Source organism: Anolis sagrei, chromosome 3 (assembly GCF_037176765.1).
Source record: "Anolis sagrei isolate rAnoSag1 chromosome 3, rAnoSag1.mat, whole genome shotgun sequence".
NCBI classification, from domain to species: Eukaryota; Metazoa; Chordata; class Lepidosauria; order Squamata; family Dactyloidae; genus Anolis; species Anolis sagrei.
Genome location: NC_090023.1, coordinates 147,167,982 through 147,184,383, shown reverse-complemented (window position 1 = coordinate 147,184,383; position 16,402 = coordinate 147,167,982). Strand labels below are relative to the sequence as shown.

At 41.7% G+C, this 16,402-nt stretch overlaps 1 protein-coding gene across 1 annotated transcript in view; it reads left to right on the top strand.

The window, feature by feature from the left end:
• LOC132771328 (transmembrane protein 150A-like) overlaps positions 1–16,402 on the top strand; it is a 37,952-nt gene that overhangs the window by 5,479 nt on the left and 16,071 nt on the right. The window contains exon 2 of the mRNA XM_067466948.1: positions 11,260–11,307. Within this exon, the coding sequence (XP_067323049.1) occupies positions 11,260–11,307 (48 nt within the window). The remainder of the gene's footprint in view (positions 1–11,259; positions 11,308–16,402) is intronic.

Below are 16,402 nucleotides of genomic sequence, written 5' to 3'. Positions count from 1 at the left end.
ACAACAGTTTTGGAAGGAACATCTTTATAAACAGTCATCTTGGTAGCCCTCCAAATATCTCAATACTCTACACATAAGGCTTCCCTGAAAGATCAAAAAGGAAGGGATCCCCAAATTCAAACCCAAGCCTCTTTCTCTCATCATTCCCCATTCTTTTCACTAATCTCTGCTGCTGTTGCCCTTTTCAGCTGGTAAGTTGAGTTGAAAGAAAGGTGGGTGAGAAGGAATGCCAAGGGCAGGGGATTCAGCTTAGGGTGAGGACCTCTGGGGGGGGGGGGGGTTGTGAGGGGGTGTCAGAGGGGTCGCCAGAGACCATCAGAAAACACAGTATTTTCAGGATTGTCGAAGGCTTTCATGGCCGGAATCACTGGGTTGTTGTTTTTTCAGACTATATGGCCATGTTCTAGAGGCATTCTCTCCTGACATTTAGCCTGCATCTATGGCAAGCATCCTCAGAGGTAGCAAGGTCTGTTGGAACTAGGAATATGGGTTTATATATCTGTGGAATGACCAGGGTGGGACAAAGAACTCTGTTGGATCTAGGTGTGAATGTTTCAACTGACCACCTTGATTAGCATTTGATGGCCTGGCAGTGCCTGGGGCAATCTTTTGTTGAGAGGTGATTAGATGTCCTTGATTGTTTCCTCTCTGTTGTTTTGCTGTTGTAATTTTAGAGATTTTTTAATACTGGTAGCCAACAGTATTGTCTGTTGGTCATGGGGGTTCTGTGTGGAAAGTTTGGCCCAATTCTATAGTTGGCGGGGTTCAGAATGCTCTTCGATCGTAGGTGAACTATAAATCCCAGCAACTACAACTCCCAAATGTCAAGGTATATTTTCGCCCAAATCCACCAGTGTTCCACATTTGGGCATATTAAATATTTGTGCCAAATTTAGTCCAGATCTATAATTATTTGAGTCCACAGTGCTGTCTGGATGTAGGTGAACTACAATCCCAAAACTCATGGTCAATATCCACCAAACTCTTCCAGTATTTTCTGCTGGTCATGGAGGTGCTGTGTGGGAAGTTTGACCCAATTCTTTCGTTGGTGAGGTTCAGAATGCTCGTTGATTGTAGCTGCACTATAAATCCAAAATGACAAAAGCAACCCCCCCTCCCCCAACCTCACCAGGATTCAAATTTAGACATATTGGGTTTTTGTGCCAAATTTGGTCCAGTGAATGAAAATACATCCTGCATATCAGATATTTACATGACGATTCCTAATAGTAGCAAAATTACAGTTATGAAGTAGCAACGAAAATAATGTTGTGATTAGGGGTCACCACAACATGAGGAACTGTATTAAGGGGTCGCGGCATTAGGAAGGTTGAGAACCACTGCAGTAGAGTTTTTTGGAAAGAGCTTGTGCCTCCACCCTGGCATGCTGTGCCCCACCGCTGCCCCCATTGTACTCTTGGGATGCATCTGTACTTGGCAATCTCAGATTTGGCATTGCGTTTTATTTTGATCTGGATTAGCATTAAAATGTGCTACACTGTGGTGTCGCTTCTAGGATAGGATTAGGTGGCACATTGTATCTTTTCCATTTTTCACTCTTATCAGATCCTGCTTTGAATAGACTCTTTTAAAAATAATCCAAAAAGGAAGCTTATAAAGATGACATTTGTTGATAGGATCATATTTTCAGCAGTAGTCTGTGACCCCCCCCCCCCCTTCTCTGACCGGTGTGTTTCCTTAAGACAGGCCTCAGTTAACCCAGCCAGTGGTTCATTCCTGTCGATCATTAGCTGTTGTTTATTGTCCGCTAGTCCGTGTGACGGCACTTGTATCTACGCCAGTTTGCATTAATTTTGAGAACAGTGCTTCGGGAGCTGCTGCCTCAAACCTCGTGGGCAATCAGCAGGAGTAACAGCACTGGGAAAACTGCTGCTGGCGAAGAAAAGCCTGCTACGTTCAAACCACGGTCTCATGTGTTTGGCGCCTGGCTTGGGCTTGGCTCCGGCTCCCCTCCGCTGGCCAGTCTGTAGAACAGGAATAGTGGCAGTCTCCTTGGGGGGCTATTAAGAACACAAAGTGGTAGTTATCACTGATCTGTGAAGACTGGTGTGTAGCCTGAGTTCAATAATTGTCAGCCTAAATTGCTTCCCAGTGTGCTTTGTGACTAATACACTGTTCTAAGTTCATTGGAGATGAGACAAGGCATCAGTTTGGACTTTAAAGCTGATCTTGTACATCCAGAAAAAGGCAGGTTTGAGCCTGTGTTTGGTTTTGGGATTAGCTCGGTCATTTGTGCCTCTTATCACTTTGATGCACTGCTTCTATAGACTAGGACTGTCACATGGCCGTTTGGTGACTGGTCTTGGCCTGTGTTCCAGGGGTCCATCGGGTCCCAGAGGACTAGTTGAGCATGAAAAGAGCTCATTTCCCCTCTCAGAAAGATCTCTGTAAGTGGTACATGCTCCAGTAAAGGTAAAGGCTTCCCCTGATATTAAGTCTAGTTATGCCTGACCCTTGGGGATGGTGCTCATCTCAATTTCTAAGCCGAAGAGCCGGCATTGTCCATAGACACCTCCTAAGTCATGTGGCCAGCATGACTCCATGTAGCGCCATTAGCTTCCCACCAGAGCCGTACCTATTGATCTACTCACATTTGCATGTTTTCAAACTGCTAGGTTGGCAGAAGCTGGGGCTTACAGCAGGAGCTCACCTTTTGGTCAGCAAGTTCAGCAGCTCAGAGGTTTAACTCAGCATTGTCAATTTGTCATCATTTGTCAATTTTGCCTCCCCACTGTGGGCACATTCAGAAACAATTTTGCTGAAAGTCCTTTGGATTTGTTTGCCTGAGATTTTGTAGGATGAGTTTGAAAAGTCTCTGCTTTGAATGAAAACAAGTAACAGCTATTAGTGGGCTTTTGGCATATTGTTGCTTTTAAATTATTGCTGTTCCACACTGGGCATGCGTATTCAGCATCAGAGTAGCAAAGCACAAGGGCAGATGTCTTCACTGTATCTGGTTGTGACCCCCAGGCTGTGCCAGTCAGCTTTCGTACAATGTTATTTCTAGCACCCACTTTTTGCTTGATGTTCAAGCCATGCTTCTTTTAAGTCAGAGCACGGTTCAGAATAACTCCCAGGTATTTTGGTGTGCGGCAATGCTCCAGTGGGATTCCTTCCCAGATAATCCTTAGAGCTCGAGGTGCTTGTTTGCTCTTAAGATGAAAAGGATATGTCTGTGTTTCAGATGGATTTGGAATTAGCTGGTTTTCCTTGTAATAGGCAATAAGGGCTTCGAAGAGCTTCTGTTCAATAATTTCAAAGCTCCCTGCTTTGAGTGGTGATGACACGATCATCAGCATAGATGAAACCCTCTGTCTCTTTTGGCACTGGCTACAATAAACTATAATCAAACAGAGGCAGCCTAAGCGTTCCTATCACTTAAGGTAGGAAGCAAAGCAGTGTCCCTGCACCTCCAATTAAACAGTGCCAGGGATTGCTAACTCCAAATCACTTGCTCAATACCATGCATCACAAGCATGCCCATACCCACATGCACAGTCCCTTGATGTTGTGTCAGAGAGCCCTTCCCTGGCTAGAGGAGGTGGCAGTCGATCTCCTTGTTGCCTCTTTGAACTTCTGGACAATCACATTGTCTGAAAGACAAGTGAGGGACTTGTTGGACCTGATATTCTTCACAGAGTTTGTCTTCCACGAAATATCAGGATAATTGAAATCTTCCATTACTACTCAATCTCTCCTTTTCGAATGTATGGTAGGCCCCACAGTGACACCCTTGTTGTTTTTTCCCCTTAATTTTTACTCAGAGCCTCTCAATCTGGCTTCTAGGATTAAAGTCATGGCTCTCCTTAGAAATGTAAACATCTTTGACATACGATACTCCTCCTCCTCTTTCCTGTTTGGTTTATTTCTCAGAAATGATTATACCTCGGTGTTAATACATTCCAATCTTGAGACTCATCCCATCAGGTTCCACGCCTGCCAATTATATCATACTTGCTCTGTTATGTTTAGAGCTCCAGGAGTTCTTCATGATCTGTGCATTGGTCTGAGACACCAGAAGCGAAGCGAGATCCACTTGCTGTCTATTTAATTTTTTCCTTTTTTCTCTGTGAGTTCTTGTATTTTTGCCCTCTTCTTTCTATATCAATTGAGGTATTATGTCCTGATAAACTCCTGCCTAGGCAAATACTGTCTCCCTCCTCTAGATAACTAAGTTTAAAGCCCTGCTAATCAGATTTGTGAGACTAAGTAAAATGGTTCCTGCCAACCTCTGTGAAGTACAAGCTACCCCTTGCCAGAAACCCAACTTTAGTCCATGGTCCAGGGAGCCAAACAGTTCCCGACGGCATCATCTGTAAAACCAGTTATTCACTTGCATTATCCTTCTTTTCTGTGCCATGTCTTTGATTTGGGTAACCTGGGGTCTGTTGCTATCTCTTAACTCAGCGTTTCTCAACTTAAGGGTCAAGACCCCGGGGGGGGGGGGGGTTGCAAGGGGGTGTCAGAGGGGTCGCCAAAGACCATCAGAAAACATAGTATTTTCTGTTGGTCATAGAGGTTCTGTTTGGGAACTTTGGCCCAATTCTATTGTTTGTGGGTTCAGAATGCTCTTTGATTGTAGGTGAACTATAAATCCCAGCAACGACAACTCCCAAATGTCAAGTTCTATTTTCCCCAAACTATGCCAGTGTTCACATTTGGGCATATTAAGTATTCATGCGAAGGTTGGTCCAGATTCATCATTGTTTTGACTCCACAGTGCTCTCTGGATGTAGGTCAACCCCAACTACAAAACTCAAGGCCAGTACCCACCAAACACTTCCAGTATTTTCTGTTGGTAATGGATGTTCTGTTTGCCAAGTTTGGTTCAATTCCATCATTAGTGGAGTTCAGAATGCTCTTTGATTGTAGGTGAACTATGAATCCCAGCAACTACAACTTCCAAACGACAAAATCAACCCCCACCCCACCAGTATTCAAATTTGGGCAATATCGGGAATTTTTGGCAAATTTCGTCTAGTGAATGAAAATACATCCTGCATATCTGATATTTATGTTACAACTCATAACAGTAGCAAAATTAGATATGAAGTAGCAACAAAAATAATTTTGGTTGGAGGTCACCACAACATGAGGAACTGTATTAAACGATCATAGCATTAGGAAGGTTGATAATCACTGTCTTAACCTATGGTACTTTGCAGGGTTGTTGATGCTTACGTAGAAGAGGAATAACGATGTATTATATGCAATTCAGCCGGCAAACAGCATGAAATAACATAGTACTGACGTAAATGTGACCAAAGGAGGACTTCTTTCACTTTGGATGTCTTCCAGATAGGATGGAGTAATGCAAGTGCAAGGGAAAGTTAGGGTGGTCACAGCCAGCATAAAATCTTCCATTCCTCTTTCATTCTGCTTTTTAAACCTCATGTTAGCAGATCCATGCTCAAATAGTGATGGTAATAAAAATGTTTCCAGTGCAGACGTGGCAGAAGAAAACCCACAAAAGTACACAATGAATCCCACAAAGGTTGTTCTGAACTGGAGTTTTACCTGCTGAGGAAAACTGAATGAAATTTCATGGTTCTTGCTCTCAACAAGACAGACTTTCTTTCTATTCTCTCACCCCAGATGTAAAGTGGGGGAGGGTGGCTGTTAGGAATTGTGGGAGCTGGAGTAGAAAACACCTGGAGGGCCAAAGTTTGCCCATGCCTGGCTAGCAGGAAGCAACAGCCCAGTAGATCTCTTTCCAGTGCTTCACATGTGGTGCAAAATGGTATTTTCCCCAGTTGACAGGTTGTGGCTGGTCTGAGCAGTTGGAACAAAGAAGGATTTTGTTCCAACCCAGTTTTTCCTTTTATTCTGCATAGCAAATAGGCATCAACAGGTAATAGAAATGAAAAAAATAAAGCCAGGCACACATGGGTTGTGCTTTTTTAAAAATGTAGTTAAGTACTTGCTTCTATTCAGACTGTTCCTTTAGCAAGTAAAATACTTTCTGGCTTCTAGCAGGGGAAAACAATTGTCAGCCTTAGTTTGTAGCTAAATAGATTCTTTATGCAACCTGAAAGTATCATCCACAAATTCTTGGCATACAGACTATATATTTACTTTCCGGGAGGCACATCTGTGTAATTTTAGAAAGATTTTTGTTGGGCTATTCATGGAAGGAGAAGAAAATATTTTGTGCTTTGGTTAGAAGTCACAAAATTAATATTGTATAAAATTTATTTATTTATTTCATGTCAAAAGCATTGCATAAATAAGTAAAAAAAATGATAAAATAGAGGGAGCAGAAGCGGCTAAATAATTTTAGACCAAAAACGGACAACAGTGACCGCATTGTCTGTAGCTTTAAACAGTTCTTCCTCTGTGCACGAGGCAGGGCATTTTGGGCAAGCATACAGATGCGGAGTTGTTTCTTCTGCTCCACAGTGGCACATGGTGGAGGATTCTTCTAAGTAGTGCCATCTTGCCAGGTTGTCTTTTGATCTGCCAACTCTACTTCTAAGGGCGCATCCAGACAGCCCTTTAAACTGGGAACATTCACGATTTAAAAACACAAATGTTCCCAGGTCGTAATCCACACATGCCTCAAAAAGCGTGTGCTTTCTGGGATGGGTGTCCATATGCGCTCCTAGAACCTTCCGGGAGAACACCCAGATACCCTAGCCCCTCCCCCCAAACGCCCAACCACCTTTAAAAAAATAAAAGAACTTATCCGGCCTCCATTAACATGGTGCTGGAGCTCTCCTGGCACATAGGAATGACGCATCAGGAGAAAGGGGAGGGGGCAGCAGGAGCGATTTTCCTCCTCCCCTTTCTCCTGATGTGTCATTCCTACATGCCAGGAGAGCAATGGCACCATGCTAATGGAGGCCAGGTAAGTTCTTTTATTTTTAAAAGGGGGTTTGGTTTTTTTGGGGAGAGGGGATTAGTGTCCTTGCAATTTTTCAGGCTAATTTATCCTGGAAGAACATGGGACTACTGTCTAGACTGCCCCCTCAAAAGTCCAGAACTTTTGAGGGAGCAGTCCAGACAGCGGAAGTAGTGGGTTTGTCCCATTGCACATCAGGGGACGCAGTGCCAGCTAGCTTATAGAGTCTATCAACAGCTGTAGCTTTAAGGCATCCTGTGATTATTCTGCATTTTTCGTTCAGTGTTGTATTCACCTGCTTCGCGTGAACAGACTTGTGTCAAACAGGTCAGGCAAACTCAGCAGTTGAGTATGACAAGACCCCAAGTACTGCCAGTAAGTTTCCGCAGGATGTTATTGTGTGCAGCGACTTTGTGCTTGGTGTTCATACAATGTTTCCTAAATGTTAGTGTTCGATCTAAGGTGACACCGAGATATTTAGGATGGGAACAGTTTTCGAGCTCTTGGCTTTCCCAGGTAACTTTCAATTTCCTGTTGGCTTCATGGTTATGTAGATGGAAAGCACACACTTGTGTCTTGGCAGGGTTAGGCATCAGGTGGTTATCTTTGAAGTCAGATATTTCAGGACATTAGTAAGTTGAAAATTAAATATGTGTGGTTTAGAATAGCATTTATAATACATGACTACAATTTGAATGTCTCTTCATAAAGGAGGATTGAACAATAGGGTTATGGATTAAATTTTAAGAGCTTATGTGTAGGATTTGGCATTTTCATATTCAAATTCATGTAATCATATTTACATATAATTTAAAATCATTTTATTATAGAAAAAGATTTGAATGGAGCAATCCTGTAGCTCATACACCCTGTGAATTTAACTGAAATTTGATGGAATAATATTATGTTAAAATATACAGCCATAATAAATGTAAAATGTCATCAGTGTTTCCTCACAGAATCAACACAAAAAGTTCAATGACTTTGGAAGTCCAGCATTATCTTTTTTTATCCCCTCCATGATAGGTAAAGGTTTCCCCTGACATTAAGTCTAGTTGTGTCCGACTCTGGGGGCTGGTGCTCATCTCCATTTCTAAACGGAAGAGCTGGCATTGTCCATAGACACATCCGAGGTCATGTGGCCAGCATGACTGCATGGAGCGCTATTACCTTCCCACAGAAGCAGTACCTATTGATCTACTCACATTTGCATGTTTTCAAACTACTAGATTGGAAGAAGCTGGGGCTAACAGCAGGAGCTCACCCCACTCCCCGGATTCAAACTGCCAGACTTTCAGTCAGCAAGTTCAGCATTCAAACAACTCAGCGGTGTAACCTACCTCACCATTAGGAGCCCACTCAGGGCCCCCTCCATGATAGCAGTTCTAAATAATCAAAATATGTTTTTTCTTTATTTTCTTTAGCCATTTGTAGATTATTTATTAATTGTTCAGTCATAGCTAAGTCAAATGCCTTATTATTTTGGGCTTGCACAGTTATCCCATTTAAATCCCATGTTTAAGAATTGAGTAAGCTGACCATTTTGAACAAAAAGCCAATTATGAGCTAGCTTTGTGTTGCCTTATTGAAAGGGGCACAGGAAGGTCAAATCTAAAATCTCCAGAAAGTATGGTTCAGTGATGTTATGTGTGAACTGTATTCAAGAATTAACATGCTTTGCTGCAGAGTTACCATAGATGTTCAAACGAACTTCTAATGTTTACATACTTGCCAGCAAATGGCAGGAAAGAGAGGGATCCATGTATGACTGTCCCACTGGAGTCAAATGCCATTAAAATATATAGATGTGGGGTTTGCTTCCAAAAATCCATCTGATTTTGCAGGAATAAAATTTTACAGGTGTACATTGTCAATATAACAAAGATATGAGACCTTTTAAAAATATAGTATGCATGTTGATGCTGTTGATGTTTGATGACATCATGTATGGTGTCATCTTTGACTTCCAGTCATAACTCCTTGATAACCTGCCATCAGCAGCCCTATTCAGATCCTGCAGACTCGGGGCTGTGGCTTCCTTGATTGAATCCATCCATCTGCAGGACACTTTCCTTCTTTCTCTGATGCCTTCCATTTTACTGGGAATTACTGTCTTCTCCAGTGAGTCATGATGACGAGATAGTATTTTCCAATGAGTCATCATAAATAATAAAATTTGAATGATGTTATTACAGTGTTGCACATGGCTGAATATATATTAAAGATCCAAGATTTGGAAATGTGCACGCTGAAAGTTGTCTCTATGGAAAACTTGCATTTGTGCAAGATAGATAGGCAGACAGACAGATGAACAGCTACATGTGGACTTTGTTTTGAAAGCACAGACAACCAGACATTTGACAGCTGTTAAAGCTGCAGCAACAGTAAGGTTTTATTAACTTTTCTGAAGGGTGTAGGTTGTGGCAGGAAAGATACACATTTCCACCATGGGATGGTGGTTTTAGTGGTTGGAGCAACTTGCAGTTAGAGGTAGACCAGCTCTTGATTTCTAGGAGTCTTCTGTGCTAACACAACATGTGGAAGCTATTTACAGAACTGTAGAAAATATGTCACTCCCACTTAATTATTTATACATACTTTAAATAAAACATTTTGTCTTGCCCTTCAACCAAAGTTCACGCCAGATTCCAGAAACTAAAAAAAGCAATATGCAATATGTGAAAGAATGAAATAAGTCTGGTTAATGTCTATAGCAATGGTTCCCAACCTTTGGTCCTCCAGGTGTTTTGGACTTCAGCTCCCACAATTCCTAGCAGCTGGTCAACTGGCTGGGATTTCTAGGAGTTCAAGTCCAAAACAACTGGAGGACCACACGTTGGAACCACTGGTCTACAGCAAGGAGTACCTACCCAATAATTGGACATTTTTGTTTGTGCCTGCAGTGGAGTTGTGAATGGAGATGAATGTTGAGTTGCTGTGTGTTTTCCGGGCTGTATGGCCCTGTTCTAGAAGCATTCTCTTCTGACGTTTCACCCACATCTATGGCAGGCATCTTCAGAGGTTGTGATGATGCATGCCATAGATGTGGGCGAAACGTCAGGAGAGAATGCTTCTGGAACATGGCCATACAGTCCGGAAAACTCACAGCGACCCCGTGATTCCGGCCATGAAAGCCTTCGACCACATGAGTTGAACGTTCTTAGTTAGGGAGTGTCTGTCTGGCCCTGCTGAAATACAGCTCTTGGCTGTCCGGTCTGCTATGCATGTAGTTGTGCAATTCCCACTTTAGCGATCTTGGAATTGAATCCGCGCTGGCTGGTACTCAGTAGTGCAAAGACAACACCCACATTCCTTTTATTTTATTTTATTTATTGCAGTCTTTTCGTCCTGACTTAAGGAAAACTATTTCATGTGCAAATAGCAAAGCAACAATTTAAAAATAATGTATTTCAAATAGTCTAAATTCTATAGAAAGGGGAAATTGTGGCACGTGGAATGTAAGATTATGCCCTTTATTCCAGAGATACAGTTGAAGGAGATGAGATAAAAATTATAGCATCTTCAGAGCAGAAAAGTGGACTTGTGAACCGCCAGCAAGTAGCAGTGCAGTGGAGTAGCTATATGCTGTACAGCAGTCTGCTCATTTTTCACATGTATAAGTCCTCTTCTCCAACTGGAAGAATTGCGACTCACTTAAGACTTGCTAGTTAGCAATGAGCCAGTGCCATTAGCAACAAATCACAAAAAGAAACACACACTTAAGGAGAATACCCATGTTGTTTGGCATTTTTTACATAGGATGTAGGAAGAGTTCCCTATCTACTTTAGATGGTGTCCTACTCCTGGATGGCATAGGATCTGGTTGTTGACAGATGGAAATATTATGAATGAATTTAATACAAACTCAGAAATAGCAGTCAGTAGTGTATTGTGCGGAATAGCTGAATTCCGCTTTGCCTGCCTACTTACCCATTGACAAGGTGGGCAAAGAACATGATTTGCTACAGGTTATACCATGAGTCCCTGGTGGCACAATGGGTTAAACCCTTGTGCCGGCAGGACTGCTGGCCAAAAGGTCGGCAGTTTGAATCCAGGGAGTGGGGTGAGCTCCCATCTGTCAGCTTCAGCTTCTGATGTGGGAACATGAGCGAAGCCTTCCACATGATGGTAAAATATCTGGCGGGCATCCCCTGAGCAATGACCTTGCAGACGGCCAATTCTCTCACAACAGAAGTGACTTGCAGTTTCTCAAGTCATTCCTGATACAAAAAAATCCCAAACAAACCCATGAATCCATGAGTAGAAATTTAAGCAAGATTTCCTCTCTACTGTATTCTGTTAATGGTGGCTTGATTTATGTGATGCAGCAAACTAGGAGACACGACTTGGGTGTTTGAGAGGACCAAATGTAACCATTTGTCTTTTAATTCCCACAGATATGGCATGGCACTCTACAACAATCACATCTGCCCAGTCCACAACTGGTAAGAGTTTCTTTACTATAACTTTTATTGTTAGTGGTGAATATGTGAGCTGCTTTTTCTGTGCTCATTTCATCGTTGCTCTGTTTCCTTTTAACCAGTTTTGGAAAGAAGATCTAGATCTGGCATTTAAATATGTAAAGCAGGGAGATGTATTTAGATTCGGCACTAAGTAAGGAGTTGTGTTTTTTGTTTAGTCTCTTTCAAATCAGAGTTGGCTGCCCAGATGTTACAAGATGTTATCTAACCAAAAGGACTTCAACTTGCAAGTCTGTAATTACCTGAACCACAAATATGGTTTGTGCAGTCAGCTATCTACCATTCCAGAGTATTATCTTTTTTTTTTCAACCAAGAAGGTAGCCTTCATGTCGTGCACACCATCTCTCTCTCTAGCCAATCCACAACTCCCCCAGTTTAAAATTGACATCATTCAATTTTTCATGAACTTATAAATGTTTTAGTTTGTGATATATCAATAACAGAAACTACCGTCTGGATTGGTGATTCATATGGAGGAGAAAGTGCATAAGGCTTTTTAAATTTAAAGTCAGATTGTTTACCATCTCTGAGGTCTTTTTTGGTTCCAGTGAGAAATTACCTTCATGCACATATAATAATAATAATAATAATAATAATAATAATAATAATAATAATAAATGGCTGTGGCTCACAAATGGGACTTTGAAAAAAGGAGATGGAGGGCCTGATTCCGGCAGCCCAAGAACAAGCCATTAGAACCAATGCCATCAAAGCCAGAATTGAAAAGTTGACAACAGATCCCAAATGTAGACTCTGCAAGGAAGCAGATGAAACAATAGATCACATCCTGAGCTGCTGCAAGAAGATTGTGCAGACAGACTACAAGCAGAGGCACAACACCGTTGCTCAGATGATTAATTGGAACTTGTGCCACAAATACCATCTGCCTGCAACAAAGAATTGGTGGGATCACAAGTTGGAAAAAAGTTACAGAGCATGAACACGTCAAGCTACTCTGGGACTTCTGGATTCAGACAGACAGAGTTTTGGAGCACAACACTGCTGACCTCATGATCGTGTTAAAAAACAAAGTATGGATTGTCGATGTTGCAATCCCAGGTGACAGCAGGATTGAAGAGAAACAACGGGAAAAGATGACACGATATGAGGATTTAAAGATCGAACTGCAAAGACTCTGGCACAAGTCAGTCAAGGTGGTCCCAGTGGTGATCGGCACACTGGATGCAGTGCCTAAAGACCTTGGCCTGCACTTAAATACAATAGGCGCTGACAAGATTACCATCTGCCAGTTGCAGAAGGCCACCTTACTGGGATCTGCATGCATTATTCGCTGATACATCACACAGTGCTAGACACTTGGGAAGTATCCGACGTGTGATCCAATACAACAGCAGCAGAGTGTCTGCTGTGGACTCATCTTGTGGTGTTTCAAATAATAATAATAATAATATACTTTATTTATATTCCACTCTATCTCCCCAAGGAGACTCAGGGTGGATTACAGAACACATATATGGCAAACATTCAATGTCGTTATACAATTAACAAGGACAGACAATGCTTAATCAGAGGTAAGCATTCCCATGTTTTCCATCTCAGGCATCTGGAGGCTGTGCTTGACTCTGGCCATGGGGTGGTGCTGCCGCTCCATCTTCCATGCGGAGGAGCTTTGTTGTCCATAGACATCCTCCTGATCAAATCACCAGCATATTCTTACGGGTGCCTTTTTATTATCTCCCTGCTAAAAGTGGTACCTATTTATCTACTCACATTACTGTTTTCGATTTGCTAGGTGGGCAGAAGCTGGGCTGATGGTGGGAGCTCATCCCAACCCGGGTTTGAACTGCCAACCTTTAGATCAGCAAGATTTTCTACAGCTGGCAGTTTAACCCACTGTGCTAAAGCCTGGTCCTATCTTACAAGTCAGGCACCATCCAACTTTAGGATCTTGGTGCTTAGAGACAACCTGCTCCCCTTTTGCAAGCACTTTTGTGGCCTACTGTGGACCACACTGCTTTTAGTTTTTGTGGCCATGAAAGTTGTATCTACATCTGCGTGCTGGAAGGAATGCAAGGACTGTGCAGACATGAGTAGATCAGAGAGAAAGAATCACGGAGTTTGCCCTGCCAACATTGAATCAGGAGACCACATAGAAGTAGGAGAAGGGGAACGTGCTCAGCAAACAGGGGGGAGTGGATTCCTTGGCATTGGGTTGATGGGAAATAAATAAACGCAGCCTCAAGTTTCAGTCAATGCCTTATCATTCCCTTTTCTTATATTGCTGTGACCTGCTTGACCTCCCACATCCTTCTTTCATGAATGCTTTGTAGCCCAAAATGACTGGATTCAATATTGGCTGCTTAGGGACTGTAGTCCAAATGGGATGCTTAAACCCCGTCTACACTGCCATATACAATCCAGATTATCTTCTTTGAACTGGATTATATAGTAGTGTAGACTCATAGAATCTAGTTTAAAGATGATAATCATTATTACCAACTTTGAGAACTTGGGTTATATGGCGGTGTGGTTCCAGCCTTACAGAAGATGAGTGACACTACAAAAGCAGAACTGGGTGAATGACTTTTTTTTAGCATCAGGTCATGGCAAGGTTTGTAAATTCTGTTTATCACCAAATCGAGATAGTTTGTCTTATCAGTAGAAAAGTTAGAATGGAAAAGCTAGTTTGTAAGGAGTGTAATCTGAGCAAATTTTGATAAAAGGATTTGTTATTTGTTGTCTACTGCCTTCTGCTTTACTGAGTACTATCACCACTTCTTTTATAGCAGCTATGAAATTTTGTATTTGGAATTACATTTATATCTAATTAAAATGCAGACATTTCTTTTAAACAATTTACATTAGTATTAAAACCCCCAAAAGAATGTCTCAAAGATGTTGCAAGGATGTGCACATACGAATCTTACCAGTGCTTTAAACTGGCAGCTCTGCATTCTTCTGCCTGCAGAATTCTGGGAATTGTAGTTTAGGACGGGGCCTTTTGAACTCTCAACAACAGAGGTCTTTGCTTTCCCAGAATTTTGCAGGCGGCAGAAATGTGGGACTGCCTGGCGCCCACTTTAAAGCCATGGTGTGATAACGTGATAGGGCCTGACAAACATTTGCTAAAGGATTTGGTTTAAAAGACAAGGCAAACTGAGAGGGAGAAGCTGAAAAAGAAAGATCTTACCTGGTTTTTGGACTTTGTCCTGACTAAAAATTAGCTCTATGTTTATTTTGATACCTGCATTCATTTAGTTCACTATTGGTGCCAATAACACTGAGTGGCATTTTGGAAACATTTTTAAACTACTGTCATAGCTTTTGCCTTTCGCCAATCCCAAGTATGTTTTGATAGACTATTAAGAATAAATGTGAAGTAATACTAAAGCATAAACATTGGATTTTTTCTATGATTATCCCATGGTATTCTGCAATCCATCTACTTTACAGATTGCAGAATCTGCTAAACTGCAGAACTTGTTTACTGAAAGGTTGCAAGTTCGGAATCCGGGGAGTGGCTTGGGCTCCTGCTGTTAGCCCCAGGTTCTGCCAACCTAGTAGCTTGAAAACATGCAAATGTGAGTAGAACAATAAGTGCCACTCTGGCAGGAAGGTAACAGCGCTCCATGCAGTCATGCCAGCCACATGACCTTGGAAGTGTCTTCGGACAATGCCGACTCTTCAGTTTAGCAATGGAGATGAGCACCAGCCCTCAGAGTTGGACACAACTTGACGTAATGTCAGGGGAAAACCTTTAGCTTTACCTTACCTAATCTGGATTATATGGCACTATAGAAGGGGGCTGAGATAATTTAACCTCTCTCAATTTATCAGTTCTGTTAAATAATGCTGTGGCTATGGCATCAAAGCAAATACCCCTTGCAAATCATAGAATACAATTTATAACTTGTCTGATCTGTTGTTTGTAATAAATTTCATTCATTCAATTTATATCATTGAGTTTATACGTCCAGGATATCAGATAGAATAACAACTGACCCATACATCTTCAGTCTGAGAAAATTAGAAAAAAAACCCACCTCTGCCTGTTCGATGTATTGGCTATTGCAATCTGATCAAAAGACATTGGAAACAAGAGATAACATCTGGAAATATAGGCTCTGTGTCTTAACACCACATATCCCTCGGACTGGAAGACAACTTGTGACATTTTTTATCAATTGCACATGCCACACTGCACTTTTGCCACAGAAATACCACACTCTACAAAAGATCCGTCAGTTTTGCTAAACCATACTTTAATTAATCTTGGTCCAGATAAAGAAGGCAGAAGGCAAAACACCTTTTCTTCTCCCTTTCCTTGTTTATTTTCAATCAAAGCAAGTTGAACTCTATGTCCGATACCCTATCCATTTCTTTGGCTGCAGAAAGATTATCTTGGACTATTCTTCTGCATACATTATTTTTGCAAATTAGGCACTCCTCTCTCTCAAGAGGGTCAAATGTGGTCAAATCATGCCTTTTTATCATGCAGAAAATAAATAAAAAATCTCAAATTTTAAGGAAGGTTTCTCCAGTAAAGGGCTAGGTTGACCTCTTTTCCAGTGAATTCAGGGGGCAACTCTGCCTCAGTTTTCATAAAGCAAAAATATCCTTGCTGTCTTTACAATGTAGTCAAGGATGAAATTATTCCAGAGGAGTTGCAGGAGATGCAGGAAAGCAAGGCTGGAAGTTGGCCGGATTTGATCCTTGGAAGCTGTTCTTGCAAACAATCAAGAAAAGGACTGTCTTTAAAAATTGGCTTCCACTCAACCATCTGGGAAATATTTGAGTCAAACTGGGAAATAAAATGTAAATACATGCAACAAAATACTTCATATTGTCTTAAAAGGAAAGAATGCACCAAGTTTCCAAAGTGCTTCTGTACACAAAGAAAATGATAGGGCTGAATTGGGCCAAGGCCATTCTAGGGGAGGAGGGGGCGGGAGGAAGTTGCCTGTGTTTGTTTGTTTGTTTTTTTATCTTTAAAAAATCCCAGTGTGTAAACAAAGCAGTTGGAGGGACACCAAATGGCAACCTCTGTTTTTTAGGGAGAACATGTTACTTTGATCATCCACGAACTGCTGCTAATAC